Raw genomic sequence first — 17,425 nt, 5'->3', positions numbered from 1 at the left:
TCGAGATAATTAAAGATTCAGCCTAGCCTACAAAACCTTTCCCTCTGATAAATTAAATTAACCAAACATTTCGGAGCAATCATGGGCAACAAAGTTGCTGCCTTCACCGAGGATCAACTTGAAGAATATCAGGTGAGATAATCCAGAGTGAGAGAACTGGGCTGAGCGTCTGTTACGTTGCAATTCTATATTCGTAGAGAAGGATTTGTTACCAAACCGCTGTACTCGAGAAAAATGTACAATCAGTTACACGGAAGAGGGAATATGATCGCCCTGTGAGCTCTGAGCGAGGCCGAGGTGACTATTTCGGAGTTTAAATGAGAAAAAACATTCACATTCTGAGTTAACATTCTGAGACAACATTCTGAGACAAACATTCACATTCTGAGTCAACATTCTGAGACAAACATTCACATCCTGAGTCAAAATTCTGAGACAAATATTCACATTCTGAGTTAACATTCAGAGACAAACATTCACATGCTAAGTAAACATTCTGAGACAAACATTCACATTCTGAGTTAACATTCTGAGACGAGCATTCACATGCTGAGTTAACATTCTGAGAAAACATTCACATTCTGAGTCAACATTCTGAGACGAACATTCACATTCTGAGTCAACATTCTGAGACGAACATTCACATTCTAAGGTAACATTCTGAGACAAACTTCACATTCGGACTCAACAGTCTGAAGCAAACATTCACACTCTAAGTCAACATTCTGAGACAAACATTCACATTATGAGTCAACATTCTGGAACAAACTTTTACATTCTTAGTCAACATTCTGAGTCAACAAACATTTACATTCTGATTTAACATTCTGCGGCAAGCATTCCCATTCTGAATCAACATTCTTCAATACACATTCACATTCGGACTCAACATTCTGAGACAAACATTCACATTCTGAGACAAACGTTCACATTCCGAGTCAACATTCTGAGAAAAACATTCCCATTCTGAGGCAACATTCTGCTATAAACATTAAGTAGCCAACAACTGAACACTTACACGACTATTTATGTGTTAATGGTGCAGGAACTGCTCTAATTCTGACGATACTATTATTATGAAGTACTGGGATAAACTACGGTCGGGTACAGTGTCGATCGACATGAGACTGAGACTGTGACACTGAGACTGTGACACTGATACTGTGACACTGAGACTGTGATACTGAGACTGTGACAGTGAGACTGTGACACTGAGACTGTGACACTGAGACTGTGACACTGAGACTGTGACACTGAGACTGTGACACAAAGACTGTGGTCGAAATGTGATGCACTCGCAGTTATTATTGCTAGTCCTGATATCACGTAATAAATAGTTTGCTCGCGAGCATCAAAGCAAGACAAATATTAGTTATGAAATAAGCCCTCACTAAAATTAAGTTATTTTAACAGCTATAGTGAATTGTAATGATGATACTCGAGTTTAAATTGTGTAAAAATAAGGCGTTGAATCCCTTGAACAAGATTCTTGAGCGAAAAAAATAAGATATGAAATTGTTTGATCATATAAATTTAAATTCTCGCTCAGCCTGCATGATAAGCACACTATAATTTTTTTATCGTAATGCATAAAAAAGCAAGAAAGGATGAACATTTCGTGTCTTTCTGGGATATGAAAAACACATCGACTCATTTTTCAATTTTGATTCATCCAACAAACTTTACCTGTCATTTCACTAATTGTGTTGTTCGCACTCTCATTTACCTATTGAAGTCGTGCAAAAGTTTTACCGTTCAATTTTCTTATGCAGGTCTGCACCTATCTGAACAGGCAGAACATTCTCAGGTAAGAACACACTCCGCCCCCCAAATGTTCTCGCTCTAACATGGATTCAATTACAAATCAATCCAAAATCTAACAAAAAATTAAGGTGCTCATGCAATTTTTCCAGTTAACATATAATTTTAGTAGCATCACTAGCAATGCACAGTGTGAAATAATATTTACACTAGGTTATGTTAACAAATAAAAACAATTGAGGTATCTTTCATGTCAAGACTTGTGAGAATAGTTAGAAACGATCTGAAATTAGACAAGATAATTGATATAATGAGCTGCTACGTTTTTAGAAGATACACGTCGCCGATACATGTATGGTCAATTGTTGTTCAATTCTCACGAGGATTTCACTATACCCTTATTAATTCTTGGTCCGCAATTTCAAACTCGTTAATAACTGCGCCATACTCTATTATCCGATCACCGGATAATAATAGAAATAATTCAAGTTGTGCTCGCAATTTCTGCTGAAGATCACAATTGATAGAACGATGACCTAAATATGATATTATAGGATTTCCAATGTCCAGATATATTCGTCAATTAAATCAGGATGAGCCGGCGTTATGACAAACTCTCGGCTACGTGAGGTAAATGTTGGTTGTGCTGTATCATTAAACAAGGGGCATGCTTTGCTTAACCCTCTATCGCCGTATGTCACTCTCCGGGAACATAACTTTCAACTTAAATTATACGTAAACTATTGAGTGTGGCAACATGTGGACGTTTGTACGCAACAGAGAACATTTTAAAGTTGTCATACGGGACGGCAACCATCAGTGCAAGTCATTTTGCGCTCACTAGCAACGTATCCTTTTTGGGAAGTAGGCTTGTGACGATATTGCTCCTGTTACTCATGTCAGGCAGTAGAGGGTTAAGTTCACATAACATTTCACTCGATGGCGCCGTATTGCTTGTACTTTACAGAGCTCACCGACTGTTCCGGCAAGTGACCGGCGGGGACGCGCCTAAAGTGATGAACCGCAACGCTACGGCCACCGTCACGGCTCCCTTCTCGCAGCTGGACAAATTACCGCTACTTAAGGTGAGTCATTGAGTGAGTCAGCGCCTAAGTAGATATGTGACATGACCAATTGCCGCTACTTGAGATGAGTCATTAAGTGAGTCAGCACCTAAGTACTTAAGGTGAGGCAGCCTATAATATGCTATGTTACAGGACCTTTTTCCAATGATTTAGTTAAGGGAATATATAAGATGTGTGACTGGACCAATTACCGCTACTTAGGGTGAAGTAATGTCTAAGCGATTTCTGACAGGACCTATTTACCGCTACCCAAGATGAGCGAATGTCTATGTATAGATGTGTGATAGGACCATTTATCGCTGCTCAAGGCGAAGGAACGTCTAAAGGCCCGTTTACACTAGTGGCAACGACATGCGCTTTGAGTCGTTTGCTGCAGTGCCTCACCGCGCACAACCGTTTACACTACTTTTGTACTCGGTTGTTTGAGACCGCGCGCTTTGAACACTAGTTGCCACCTAGACGTCAATGAGGATGGATGTCACCGAATTAGAGCTGTGGGCCATTGTTCTCGGGTGTGTTGCAGTCCGTCATTCTGCGCACTATGCCATTTGTAAACGAGAACTCAGCATTGGCATCATAATTAGAGAAGTAGCACATTCAAAAACATACAGTTTATAAAAAATATAGTCTATTCTTAAATAAAAAGCTCCAATATTCGTACCGATATTATATCATCCTTTAAAATCGCTAAACGGTAATGCATAAATTGTCAGGGGTTGCTAAAATCACAAAAACTAAACACGTCATGTAAAAATAACTTACATCATTTGCATTTCGATTTTTGTACTCCTTTGACCAAACACTCCATAAGCTTTCATTTTCTACATAAAGATCAATTAGGTTCTCTACTAGAGAGTGACTCCAAACGAGAGTGGTGTTAGTCGACATTTGGTGTGCCGGACCAGCGTACACAATCAACCTTACTAGACCACAGACAGCTATCTACTAACTAAGAATTTAAAAGCAAAGAATAGTCCACAAAAATTTATATCTTTATAGAAAACGTTTCGGAGACCAGCTCCATAGTCAGTTCGTAGAATCTAGAATCATATATTAATACATTGAAACCATAGAACGAATTGAATTTCTTTAATTTAATTTAAATTCTTAGTTAATTTGCGATTTAAGCATACAAGTGATATCAATTCTTTAATAGCTATCTACTAAGCGCCGCGCTTGTGTTGCATGAGGCATGGCCCCTGTCAATCGCTAGCTCGTCAATCGGTAAAGAAGCGCATGCAGAGGCTGCAAAGCGCCTCTGCATGCGCTTTGAGGCACTTGACTCTCGTGTGTTGCCCCTAGTGTAAACGGGCCTTAATAAGTAGACTTGGGATTTGTCGCATGTTTAGGAGGCCTAACTCTTAAGTAGCTGTAGCATAGCATCATTAGAAGATGTAGCTCTCAAGTCGCGATATATGACACATGAACAATGAAAATAACCTGCTCATAGTACATTGCACACTGCTAATACATGGTACGAAGACCGCAGCGTCATTATATTTCACGTTTTAAAAGCTAAGAATAGTCCATAAAAATTCATATCCTTATTGAAAACGTTTCGGAGTCCAGCTCCAACGTCAGTTCGTAGAATCTAGAATTCACATAGAAAGTCATTTTGTGGACTATTCTTTGCTTTTAAATTTTTAGTTAACTTGCGATTTAAGCAAATAAGTGACATTAATTATTTAACGTTTTAGTACATATGCATCTCTGTGCACTGCATCTCATTTAACATGACGTTAATTATCTCCACCTTAAATTGTCGATCATTCAAATGAAATTTTCACAGGATTTACAAGCTACTAATTATGTTGACGTCTTGTGCTTTAATTTTCATCTATTTGAAAGCGGAAACACATAATGTGACCTTAAAATGGAAATAGGGATAAACGCAGTGAAATTTAAATGTTTCGAAGAAGTGAAAAAAATATTGATCTCTTCAGACGTACTGCTATACTTCAGAACTGACTGCCGTTGGCTTCAGATTTGCATGTTTGGCAAAAAAACATGAAACAATAAATTGCATTACTAAGAATAAAGATAATAATTGATTTAAAATTATTGGACTTAAATTAGTTGTATCTTCGTGTTAAGGGTAAACAAGGGTGTCACTTTTTTCAAAACATGACCCATGGATTTTTTCTGACTGAGTAACATTAAAAAAATATGATTAACATTTGAATGCTCGACAGGATAACCCCTTCCGACGGCGTATCTGCCAGGTGTTCTCTGAGGACGCGTCAGGCAATCTCAACTTCGACCAGTTCCTAGATTTGTTCTCTGCTTTCTCCGACGCGGCGCCACGGGAGATCAAAGTGGTCTACGCTTTCAAAATATACGGTCAGTAACACCCAGTTCAATGCCAGAGATTGGAAAGTGAAGTGGTCTACGCTTTCAAAATATAAGGCCAGTATCGTCTGGTTCAATGACAGAGATGAGAAAGTGAAGTGGTCTACGCTTTCAAAATATACGGTCAGTATCGTCTGGTTCAATGCCAGAGATTGGAAAGTGAAGTGGTCTACGCTTTCAAAATGTACAGTCAGTAACTTGTTCAATGCCAGAGATTGGAAAGTGAGCTTAAATCGTACGCTGAGTTAAATTCTCTACAACTCAATGCCGAATTATTATAGTATTCAAAATTTGTTAACAGAAAATTATTTAAATCGGCAGTGATGGGTGGTGATTATTTTGTATTCCGCAAATTAAATTCGCATTCGAGAAAACTCTGATAAAAGGATTATTCCTCTTACTTTTTGTGATCACTTACATGGAGGCAAATCTTGCCATTTGGGTAGTGATTTCTATCTCTGCTTTATTTTCTTTTATTAATTTTTCTGTGATTTTAAAAATTTTTTACTTGTGTGTCATTCATCTACTATTAATAGGAATTTTGGACCATAAAATAGATTTCAAATTGTATTGTTTATTTTAAGTTTTCACGTTAAGAGTTGTTCACGTGAAATGAACAGAATTGACAGAGTTTAATTATGTTCAAGATCGAATGATACGCAAGAAGTCGTCTATAATATCAACTCTGAGCTTTGTTTTTAAATAGCGTTTGGTTCTAAGCCAAAGAGAATAGGTAAATTTAATTATTTAAAATGTTTTTTAATACTGAGATGTAAAAGACCCAAATTTGTCTCGTATAAATCTGTTTAACTTTGCGATTTGAAGACGAGATCCAGCAGAAATAAGGCCGGTATGCGATTAATAAAAATATTATTAATATAAAAGCAAAGGTATCTCAGGTTCTTACAAAAAATATGTAATGTAAATTGAATTTTCCATATTTTTATTTGAAAACTTGAACTTCAAGGTTAAGATGTCTTATATGCTGGAACGAATAGGCTGCGTTCACGGAGAAAATTCCAGTGACCTATTATATGATCACAAGTCTAAATTAACAGTAAGAACTGACAGGTGTAAAAATTTATTATCTTTGGGCGTGGTTGCTGTGGAATTCCTTACTTTAATTACATTTATTTATATATTCTTATATATTATTTTATTTATTTTATTTAGTTATTTCAAAAATATCTTACTTATTTTCTCGGTCCTCCAGACTTCGACGAAGACGGTTTCTTAGGAGGAGAGGATCTCCTAGCGGCGGTCCAGCATCTCACGCACGGCCAACTCTCGCCCGAAGAGTGCAACAGCGTCGTTAAAAAGGCGAGTTATCGAGAAAAAATTAATTGTTCATGGAACAACTAACTGTTCATTAGTTAATTAAAAAATTAGCGAGTTGTTCGTCAAAAAGGTGAATTATTCTAGAAAAAATTAGTTGTTCATGGAACAACTGACTATTCATTAATTAATTGAAAAATTAGCGAGTTGTTCGTCAAAAAGGTGAATCATTCGAGAAAAAATTAGATGTTCATGGAACAACTAACTGATCATTAGTTAATTACAAAATTAGCGAGTTATTCGTCAAAAAAGCGAGTTGTTCGAGAAAAAATTAGGCTTTACTACAGCTAAAAAAATAAGGCTTTACTACAGCTAAAAAAATAAGGCTTTACTACAGCTAATATTCCTTATTACGCAAGTTATTTCTTATCTTGCTTAATTGCCGCTAAATTTGTTGGGCTTAGATACAAAGTTATGTCTAATGAATTAACACTGACAGATCAATAAATCTGCAGAGCTTCTGAATTAAATATTCAGACCAAAGGTTTACTTATGAAAAATTAGGATAAAAACTTCACATTTAGCTTAAATAATAATTTTGTTACCTAAAACTTAAATTTTCTTAAAATTAAGTATTTATATTTTCTAAAGCTTTAAATGATTATCCTAAATTCAGAATATCATGGTTTTGTTCTGTTCATCAGTCCTTCTCAAGACATTAATTTCGTTTCTCGAGATTCTATTAATTCCCTGTCGATCAGAAATCGTGACCTAGATGGATGGCGTAGCGCAATCAATGACAATCAATGCAGTAAAAAAAATGCAGTAATTCTTTAGAACAGCAAAAATTTACCCCGTCATTCAAAAACGCACTCATATCATATTAGTTACATATATACATCACAAACTAGCTTTTTTTATCCAATTTTAAATAGGACACACTCAACCCTACCGCTAATCGCGGTACCCTATAAATACTCTCGGCCATTCAGTGCACATGCAGTTTTTTTAATTTTAAATAGGATACACTCAATTTTAAATAGGATACACTCAACCCTACCGCTAATCGCGGAACCCTATATAAATACTCTCGGCCACTCAATGGACATGCAGTTTTTTTAATTTTAGATAGGATACACTCAAACATACCGCTAATCGCGGTATCCTATATAAATACTCTTTGCCACTCAGTGCACATGCAGTTTTTTACTTTTGAAATAGGATACACTCAATTTTAAATAGGATGCACTCAACCCTAACGCTAATCGCGCTATCCTATAAATACTCTCGGCCACTCAGTGCACAATTACGCCTCATCTCTTCCATCGTACAGTGCAGAAGTATTAACCTCTCTGCGCGGCTTCAAATATGAATTGCGTCTCTTTAAACGCATGATTATTCATCAATTAACTGTATTCGACCAAAAAATTGCACAATGAGAGCCTTTAATAACAGAGTTTTCAAGGTTTCAATTACAGAGAGTATGCCGGATTAGAAATTGCGGTCCCAGATCGGCATCGAGGTTTGCGTCGAGGGCTATTACCCGCTATCTCATTACGTCCAAAGTGATACATTGCACTTACGTGAAAAATTCATATTTGAAAGCCGTTATAACTAAGCGACCAAACTATAAAAGAAATGAGCTTGTTAAAAAAATAGCTAGTAAAAAAATAAAATGAGAGACGATTAGATAGCAGTGAATAGATTAATGGCCAATTTTAATGCGATTACAGCCTATTTTAATGCATTGATTAGTAATTACCAACACAGTGATAGATTAATCGTTAATTGTTGATATATAGAGGCCACGCCGTTCGGAAATGGCTGTTATTTTACTTAAATTTAACAAGCAAGAAGGGACGGTTGAAAGGAACCCTTCTTTGCGCAATGCTATTGATGAAAGTCCATAGGATTTTTTTAGGAATTTTAATAGTAATTTGTGCCGTCAGCGTGAAAAATATTGATTAGAAAATTAATATAGATAATAATTTAAGTACTGATAGAGAGCTGAAAATTTGAAATTAGCCAGTACATGATATATCTATCAAAGCATGGTTTTGTTAAATTTGAACTCAAGGTTTAATTATTTATACGGTACAGTTAACTGGTCGATCGGAAAGATTGCCCTGATCACCTCACTGACTTGGCAAGAAATGACAATCAACGAGCGAATGAATTGCTCCACTGGGCATCCAGCAAAATAATAGAAATTAATATTCCCGAGATAGACATTTTAAAAGACGTTCACTGAACATTATATATATTATAATTACATGATTTATTGTGATTCTCAATTGCAGGTGCTAGAGGAAGCAGACTTGGACTGCGATGGACGTCTGTCTCCATCAGAGTTCTCTCACACGATCCTCAAGTGCCCGTACTTCCTACAGAACTTCAAACTCCGCGTGTGAACAGCAGAAGACATCCTCAGCAAGGGTGGTGGACATGTTCACTATAACATTCATGAGTATATGCAGCTACAGAGAGAGAGACATGCTCTTTTTTTTTGTTGCGTGGCTAGGAAAGAAGATGCCTAGTCTAGAGTGAATGAAAGACTTGTTCATTTATGCTGCTAGAGTGACCTGAATATTTTGGTGTTGGCAGCAAGAAACTCGATCATATGAGGTGGGCAGTGCATGTTGTACAGTGTACACAGTGGACAATTCCCAGATGAAAATAAATTCAAATGGTCTATCATCAATTATTTTATACAGGCTGGAAATTTACTTTAATGGGATAAATTGGGAAAAAAACTCACGTTCATTGACGAAGTTTGGTTCCCCCAAATATAGCAATTGTTATCACACTAAGACTGTTCTAATATTTTAAGCAACTAAACAAGAATATTTGAGCCTTGTCGTGTTATCATGCACTAATTTCGAATATAACGCACGTAAACTTTCATTTAATAATATGTGATAGTAGCCTCTTCATTTCTTATGGTAATTAACCTCGTCAACAGAAACTTGAGTAATGTTCAGCACTCGCATCCTACGAGGAATCAATTCATTTGCGTTTCCTAAACTGGCATCAAATTAATTGTTATATACGCCTCTCGTACGCGCGTGCAATTTATTTCACTGCGTCACCGTAGCTTTGTAGAGGTCCCTAAGGTAGAAAGTCGGAAAAGTACACCAAGGTTAGGGAAAGGCTAAGAAACGACTGAAGGATGTGAGACAAGTTTATTGGTATAGTGATGGAGATGAACTGACAAGGAGTGAAACGACTATGACAAAGTTAACATAAGAATGAACTGTTTCTTAGGTGGTTTGATTCAAGATGCCAGGCGGGATGTTGCTAAAGCTTCATTAACGATGTCCAGCTCCACTCAGCTGTCCTTGTTGTATACCGCACCCGGCGCCTTATAGCGTGCAAATAATTTTACGAACGATTTTGTGGCAAAACGAGAATAATACATAAGAATTAAACTGAGTGGTTCTTGATGGATAGACTGATAATTTGCTAGTGTAGGCCTCTATGCCAAATTGTCTACTAAATAAGTGCAGGTCTTACAACTTTCTCAAATACATTCTAAGCGACTACCGCTCGGTATATTTAATCATTGGCACCATATTAGTATATTTGATAATAGAATTTGTTTACTTGAAGGCCGAAGGGCAAACGCAGAGTCATAAAAACAAAAGGTCGTGTCATCATGAACTCGAACATATATATGGTGGATTCATTAATTGGTTGTTGACATCTTCGCCGTCATATCAGGAGGCCTGCGTATTTTCTCATTAATTTTTGCTTGTCGCAGCTTCCACCACAACAGACCATGTGCATCATTGCAGGATAGAGCAGATGAGTTGTTTAAACTTGTGTTCATTTTTTGTATCGGGGTTAGAGAAATTAAATATAATGTTATCATACTCATTTATTCTCTGCAATAATACATAGTTTCCCGCGAGCAATGGGACAAATTTAACTATAATTCAAGAGGTCAATTGCGCGACATTTTGCTTAGAGTTCACTGCGTTGCATGTTTTCTTATCTCTAATATTATCGAGTTGGAAAAAATGAATGTTTTATCCGAAGTCATAGAATTCTTTACGTGCAGAGCTAAAATAAATCATTGATCGTCCTCGCGTCCTCTGGTGTATTTATAGCATTGCATGATCATTAAACGTTTGCAGGTATTTTTTTGCGTTAGAGAAGCGATGTTGTCAACGACGATTCAGTCGTGGGTGTTGTTTTCCCTCTCCAATTATCGAGGTTATCGATCGTGATCTGCAGGATGGAACGATAGATCAATCAAATGATCGTTCTGATGCAATTCATGTCAAGTCCTCTATACGTTCTCCTCATGCACAATAAAAAATATTGTCAGGATTCCATCGTCGAAACTCTGAAGTGCTATTTTCTTGTCCTATTGAACTAATATATACAACGGATTACGCAATTCTGCACCACATGGTGCATTAATTTCTCTATTCTATTTCAACATGTCCAACATCATGAAACATTGAAAACATTATATAAAATATAAAACTCTTGCCTTCTCACTAAAGCAACAATCATAAATCACTGCTTAGACATGTTACAGGCATACTTGAATAATAAACTGTTTAAAAAACAATAAAATGTTCACAAATGTTTGATGCAAAGTTTGAATAAAGGAACAATATTCATTTCTGGTATCTCATAGACAATTAAGTTGCTAGTGCAATATCACTCACGTTGCTCGTGACGTCTGCGAGAGTGAAGTTCCCGATGCGCGAAAAAAAGAAAATTTCGGCTTCCAGCGCGTGCTTGCGGTTAGCTTCTTTCACGAATCCGTGGTACTCGCCTACGGGGATTTTACAACACAACGTTTAGGTTTACTCGCGTGAGAGTAAATCTTGGTTAATCTGAATCATGAGCTCATAAGATAATTGAGCTCAAAGTGCTCATCGATTTGCAGTGTTGATTACTCAGTGTATAAAATTTTCAAGGATGTGGCATTCAGCTCTGATTTACATAAAAAAGAATTGCATTAGTTTTGTGCTTATTGTGAATTAGCGCGAAACTAATGAAATTTCTTCTTGCGCCAAATCACAAGAAGCGACGACAAAATGTTGAGTCTCATTAGGATGAACCTCACCTTGATACAAGACAAACGCAGTAGGTATTCCGTTCTTCTTGACGACATTGTACATGTTCTCCGCTTGATCAACGGGCACGATCTGGAGTTTAAGGAAATAACATAAACGTTTCTTGCCTTATCATACGTATAAGTTTAAGAAAATAATATTAAAGTTTATTGTTCTATCATAAGGACAATTGCATTTTTAAACACATCTGCGTGATAAATATGTTCTTGTATACATATGAATACATTGGATATTGATGTTTCATAAAAAGTTAGTATTAAATATATTAATGCCTCCAATCGTTATACTCTAATTTTGAACTGAGAGGCGTGATCCACGATTTTCGAGCTTTGACATCTTATTTATTACACATTTTCGCTGACGACATATTTTCAATTGAACACGTATTTGAAATAAATAAATATTGAGCACAACTCAACATTTTACGAAACAAACTGAGTTAACCATTGCAACTATTAATTTATTAAAACTTTAAACCGCATAGTAAGGGATCTTCGACCATATGCAAATTATTATACACATAGAAGGTAAATTCATATACTTATATTTCTTACAAAGATGATCCAGTAAGTCATACGTAATTTTTTATTTGATCGTTTAACATTTTCGATCTTAACTCATAGAAATCAGGATCAGGGAAATACATAGGAAAGCCTCTTAGAGGATATTCTCATGGGAATAAAAGTCAATAGTAACTAATAATTTGGAATCATATTACAAGTATATTAAAATAAGTACGATGATAATTATATTAAAAAAAATTATTATTATTAATAAATATTATTATTATTATTAAATATTAATTATTATTTATTTATATTATTATTAAATATTATTATGATAATATTTATTATGTTATATTATATTTATTAATAATAATGTTTATTTAAATATTATTATTATAAAATATTAATATTATTATTATTATTATCAAACGATGCTCACCTTGTCTTCTGATCCCTGGAAGAATATGATGGGTGTGGCCACCTTGTCGGAATGGAAGAAGCCCGAGCGATCCTCGTAGAGCGGTCCAGACACAGCGCCAACTAATCCCTCCAGGTAGCGGGACTCAAATTTGTGTGTGTCGTTGCTCAGGCCTCGCAGGTCGGAGATGCCGTATAAACTGGCGCCTGTAACACCGCATGGATGAATTTAAGCTCTTGTTACATTTAATTCATATATGTAGATACTTACAGGACGATTGCAGTTCATCAAATTCATGTCATTCAAACGAAGAGCATTGCGCGAACTTGTGTGTGTCTTTGCTCAGGCCGCGCAGGTCGGAGACGCCATAGAAACTGGCGCCTGTAACACCGCATGGATGAATTCAAGCTTTTGTGTTACGCTTGTGAACGATGAACTTCGTTCACTATTGGCCGTGTTCATTTTATCTCGTGGGCATACCGAAAGCCACATCTAGCGTAGCCGCCTTAGTAACATTTATGTCGGACCTTACTTGGGCGGTAGCGACGTAGCGCAAGGTCAGGTCTGAGCGGCTGTGAGTCAGGTAGTCAGTCGTGTCCCGCCAGCCATACAGTGAGGTTCATACCTGAACTCACCTCGCTCCGTTGCTCCACTAGCCATCTTGTGCTCCAACGCTAGTTTGTGTGGCTGTGCTCTGTATGCTCCATCAAGCAGTGTAATGTCCATCGTGCTTGTACTGTTATTCTTTAAACGTATCCCTTTGAAGTTTTATTTATCCCTTTGAAGTTAGTTTTATTTCTATGCTGAAATAAAACTAAGTATTACCGTGTTAACCGAAGTTTTAATGAACGGAATCCTAGTGCAATAAAGTGCAATCTAACTTTTTACAAGATAGTTACCGACGTTTGGGCGTAACTCTGAGATCGTAAGTTCATCAGCCAATCATTGACGGCCTTTCAAGCAAAATTCACCAATCATAGACAAGAAAATAGGGCGTAAGTACTTACGTTCACTAAGCGAGTTTTGAAAGTATGGCCCCTGATCATTCTGACAAGTTTAAAGGTTGCGGCCGGCGTCCGGTGACACGTTCAATTCATACATGTAGATACTTACAGGAAGATTGCAGTTCATAAAATTCATGTAATTCAAACGAACAGCATTGCGTTTATTATTTACTGAACTCAGTTGCCAAATGCATGCACTCGTGATTTAAAAAATCTCATATAGAATGAAAACTGACTGCTGAAAGATCATTGTACTGATAAAATATATTATGTTATTTCCGCATATTTGTCACATATCCGGATGGAATTACGGTATGGCAGCACGATGGTTGAGAGATGGTATAGTTGTGAGTGTGGTCCTATAGGCGTAAAGCAGCGGCAAAATAGCCATCATCATTATGAACCAACGTAAGATTCGTAAACGGTCGTCATTAAGAACCAACATAAGTGTTATAAATGATCGTCATTAAGAACCAACGTAAGTGTCGTAAATGGTTGTCATTGAGAACCAACGTACGTGTCGTAAATGGTCGTCATTAAGAACCAACGTAAGCTCTGTAAATAGTTGTCACTAAATAAGGACTAACGTAGGTGTCGTAAAAAGTATTTAAGAATCGACGAAAGTGTTGTAAATGGTCGTCATTAAGACGCAACGTACGTATCGTAAATGGTCGTCATTAAAAACCAACGTACGTGTCGTAAATTGCCGTCAATAAAACCCAACGTACGTGTCGTAAATTGCCGTCAATAAAACCCAACGTACGTGTCGTAAATTGCCGTCAATAAAACCCAACGTACGTGTCGTAAATGGTCGTCATTAAGGACCAACGTAACTCTGGCAGCAAAGTTTGGGTGCCGCACCTGCGGTGAAGAAGTTGGTGAAGGTGACGGCAGAAATTGTGGTGTAGCCTCCAGCGGAGGGGCCTGCGATGAAGATATTCTTAGGGTCCACGACGTCATCCTTGATGAGCTGCTCAGCGCCAGCCACCACGTCATCCAAGTCGTAAACTCCCCACCTTAAGCACGAGAAAAACTTAATAGTATTACTATTCTTATTTAAAATGAAATACATCAGGAGTTTTAGATCCAGCAGAAGTGTCGGTGAATAATGTTATCGGAATAATGAACTATATGATAGAGTCGTAGAATTGTGAAAATAATGGACAACTAATGATGTCGAGGAAGTCAAGAATATAATATTGCTGTCCGAGTTTATTTTCATTTGTAGATCATCCTGTGCATTCGCAATCCTTCTGCCGTGATATATTCCAATAAACCACATTGACCTGAAACTTTTGACGGAGTAAAAGCCAAAGAATGCGTCTGTCTGTCAATGAATGAGTCTGTTTGGGTCTATACAAGTTCGACTTTTTCACTAGGTACCCAGTGAAAATTTACAGACGCGGCAGCTTCTGATTTGGATTACCAGAAGCTGGGGCGACTCTAATTTTTTAGGGTAAATGTTCAAGTTTAATTGCCTACTCACTTGCCCTTGAGGAGGTTCCTGTAACGGGTGCCGTAACCTGTGCTGCCGCGGTAGTTTCACTAGGTAAATGCTTAAGTTTAATTGCCTACTCACTTGCCCTTGAGCAGGTTCCTGTAACGGGTGCCGTAACCTGTGCTGCCGCGGTAGTCGACATCGAGCAGCGCGAAGCCACGCGACGTGAAGAACTGCACGTTGAGGTTCAGCACCGGCTTGGCGCAGGCGGTCGGCCCTCCGTGTGTGTGAACTAGCAGAGGCGGCCGAGCGTCGGCCGGACCTTCATACTCGCCGTTCTAGACACGCAATACCCAGTGAAAATTTACAGACGTGGCAGCTTCTGATTTGGAATACCAGAAGCTGGGGCGACTCTAAATTTTTTTAGGGTATGAATCCAAAAATTATTGGCAATACAGTGTTGACCTATGGTTTCTTTATTGATGACTTGTATTAAGATACTTCGAGGTTAATTGATTTTAATTTAATTTTTTATTTGTTTTCTTATAAAACAAAAATAGATGTCAATGAGCATCTCAATGAAAAGTTAATTCATATTGAACTTACAATTTTGGCCGAGACCGTCAATTAAATATGACTTTAATTAAAATTTCATCTTCTATTTTATTTTTCACATTTTATTTAAAATAATATAACAACATTCTATGACGTAGCGTTGAATGCTTAAAATATCTTAGTGACGGCTCAATAAGGCTGCACTGAAATGACTCTAAAGCTGAACTCTGGAATTTCCTACATATTCTAACTTGAAACCTGTAATTTCATAAATAATCAAGTTCGAAATTGCAAAATCCCGAGCTATAATGTCTAGTTTCTAATGCAGAAAACGACTGGAGCGTATACCTAGTCCAATTCTATTGTGGTATGTAAATGGAAGACCCATTGATAAAACTACGAAAACAAATTAATTAACAAAAATACAAAGTAACATTTACTTCGATGCTGAAGCATTAATTTCAATCCAAACATGAAACTCTTTACCACGAGTTTGAATGTGGGGTACAAAGTCCAGAGAGAAATAGGAATTTTATATCCGTGTGAGGATCTGACCTGAGGCAGGTAGAGATATCCGTAGGCTGTCATTCGGTCCGTTGTGTTGAACTGAACGTGGGCAGGCACGCTGATGAATTCATCAGAAAACGGCAAGGGATCGTCCACTAGGCGTCTGCTGGCGCCTGTGTTCACGTCTACTTCTACTACAGATAAAGAGCGGCGACCATCTCCTGCTACGGTGTAAATCTGTGGAAAACATTTACAAAAATTTGTAGTCTTTGAACGAATTCATCAGAGAATGGCAAGGGATCGTCCACCAGGCGTCTGCTAGCGCCTGTGTTTACGTCTACTTCCACTACAGATAAAGCGCGGTGACCATCTCCTGCTACGGTGTAAATCTATGGAAAACATTTACAAAGAATTTGTAGTCTTTGTCAAGTGCAGGTTATCCAGGTGGGGTACGGATTGTAATAACTCTGACTATGTTGAAATCTTGTTCAACAAAATTCCGTCATTTTGAATCCCACCATTCCGAATTCGGTCATCCCGATTCCACCATTATCCTGAATCCAATTAATATTTTGAAAATAATTCTATTCAAACCCACATTTAGCGCGGAATTTTCTTTTAGGGCTGTTAAAGATAACATTTGAAGGAAATTTCATATTTTCAAATTAAAATTAGTTTTGCAGGGGTAAAAAACAAAATCAATTTTTAAGTTTTAACATTTTTTCGATGTCAGATGTTTCAGTCATTAAAATAAATTAAAGGTAAATTTTCTGACACGAAAATCATTTTCGAAACGTGTCCGGCCGAACAGTACCTATATGCGTATTTATGTGGTGCCAGACTTCGCTCACAAATAAATACATAAACTTTAACAAATATATGCGAGCAAATTCGGAATGATTGTTCAGAAACGTTAGTAGAGTTCCTCTCTTCTATTCTTATGAGAAAATTGAGCAGTTTGACGGTCAAAATCGGGCTTTTTTCGAAGACTGAATTTCTGGATGAGCTGGGTAACTGGAATGGATTAATTCATATTCACATATCTCAATTTAAATGACCATTTTTGCATTTATTGATGTTTGAGCATGTCGAAACTTAAATTGAAAATGGAGCGAATAATGTAATTTTAGCCATGTATAGTGTAATAATGTGGCTCATGGAGTAGATCATTATTGGCTTTATTTATGTGCCTCACCTTCTTCCCGTCGTTGGAGTAGGTTGCTCCTAATAAATAGAAGGCTCCGTGGCCTGTGTCCAGAGTCCGACTCTCGTAGCTTTTGGTGTTCACAATTCGTAGCTCCTAAGAAATTAATTAATGTAGAATTTTATCAACACAACACAAATTTCATGGCAGCATGGGTGCTCCACAGTGCCGTCCTCATCAAGTGAACTTTAAAAAAATTTCGTAAAGACTATATTATACCTACTCCTTTT

The 17,425-nt window shown here is 37.2% G+C and overlaps 2 protein-coding genes across 2 annotated transcripts in view; one reads left to right on the top strand and one right to left on the bottom strand.

Moving 5' to 3' along the window:
- LOC108675948 (calcium and integrin-binding family member 3) lies at positions 1-8,968 on the top strand. Its single transcript, XM_018164005.2, has 6 exons — positions 1-132; positions 1,773-1,807; positions 2,729-2,846; positions 5,039-5,186; positions 6,409-6,515; positions 8,771-8,968. Exons 1-6 carry the CDS (start codon positions 82-84, stop codon positions 8,879-8,881), a joined length of 570 nt encoding a protein of 189 aa, XP_018019494.1. The 5' UTR covers positions 1-81; the 3' UTR covers positions 8,882-8,968.
- A 1,364-nt stretch (positions 8,969-10,332) lies between these two features.
- Positions 10,333-17,425, bottom strand: part of LOC108675940 — a 28,053-nt gene continuing 20,960 nt past the window's right edge. Inside the window, exons 12-19 of the mRNA XM_047884959.1 lie at positions 17,187-17,291; positions 16,040-16,228; positions 15,071-15,267; positions 14,353-14,507; positions 12,509-12,693; positions 11,554-11,635; positions 11,150-11,259; positions 10,333-10,700 (exon numbers count right to left, since the gene is read on the bottom strand). Coding sequence (XP_047740915.1) covers positions 10,620-10,700; positions 11,150-11,259; positions 11,554-11,635; positions 12,509-12,693; positions 14,353-14,507; positions 15,071-15,267; positions 16,040-16,228; positions 17,187-17,291 — 1,104 coding nt within the window. The 3' untranslated portion in view covers positions 10,333-10,619. The remainder of the gene's footprint in view (positions 10,701-11,149; positions 11,260-11,553; positions 11,636-12,508; positions 12,694-14,352; positions 14,508-15,070; positions 15,268-16,039; positions 16,229-17,186; positions 17,292-17,425) is intronic.

This window comes from Hyalella azteca, unplaced genomic scaffold, assembly GCF_000764305.2.
Source record: "Hyalella azteca isolate HAZT.00-mixed unplaced genomic scaffold, Hazt_2.0.2 contig16605, whole genome shotgun sequence".
NCBI classification, from domain to species: Eukaryota; Metazoa; Arthropoda; class Malacostraca; order Amphipoda; family Hyalellidae; genus Hyalella; species Hyalella azteca.
The sequence above is the reverse complement of the archived record's forward strand: the minus strand, read 5'-3'. Positions and strand labels throughout refer to the sequence as shown.

What these genes read in the sequence shown, in the direction of transcription:
- LOC108675948 (XM_018164005.2), top strand. Translation starts at nt 82, where the DNA reads ATGGGCAACAAAGTTGCTGCCTTCACCGAGGATCAACTTGAAGAATAT. An exon ending in AACAGGCAGAACATTCTCAG is followed by an intron (nt 1,808 to 2,728) that starts GTAAGAACACAC and finishes TGTACTTTACAG; the next exon opens with AGCTCACCGACTGTTCCGGC. An exon ending in GCAACAGCGTCGTTAAAAAG is followed by an intron (nt 6,516 to 8,770) that starts GCGAGTTATCGA and finishes TCTCAATTGCAG; the next exon opens with GTGCTAGAGGAAGCAGACTT.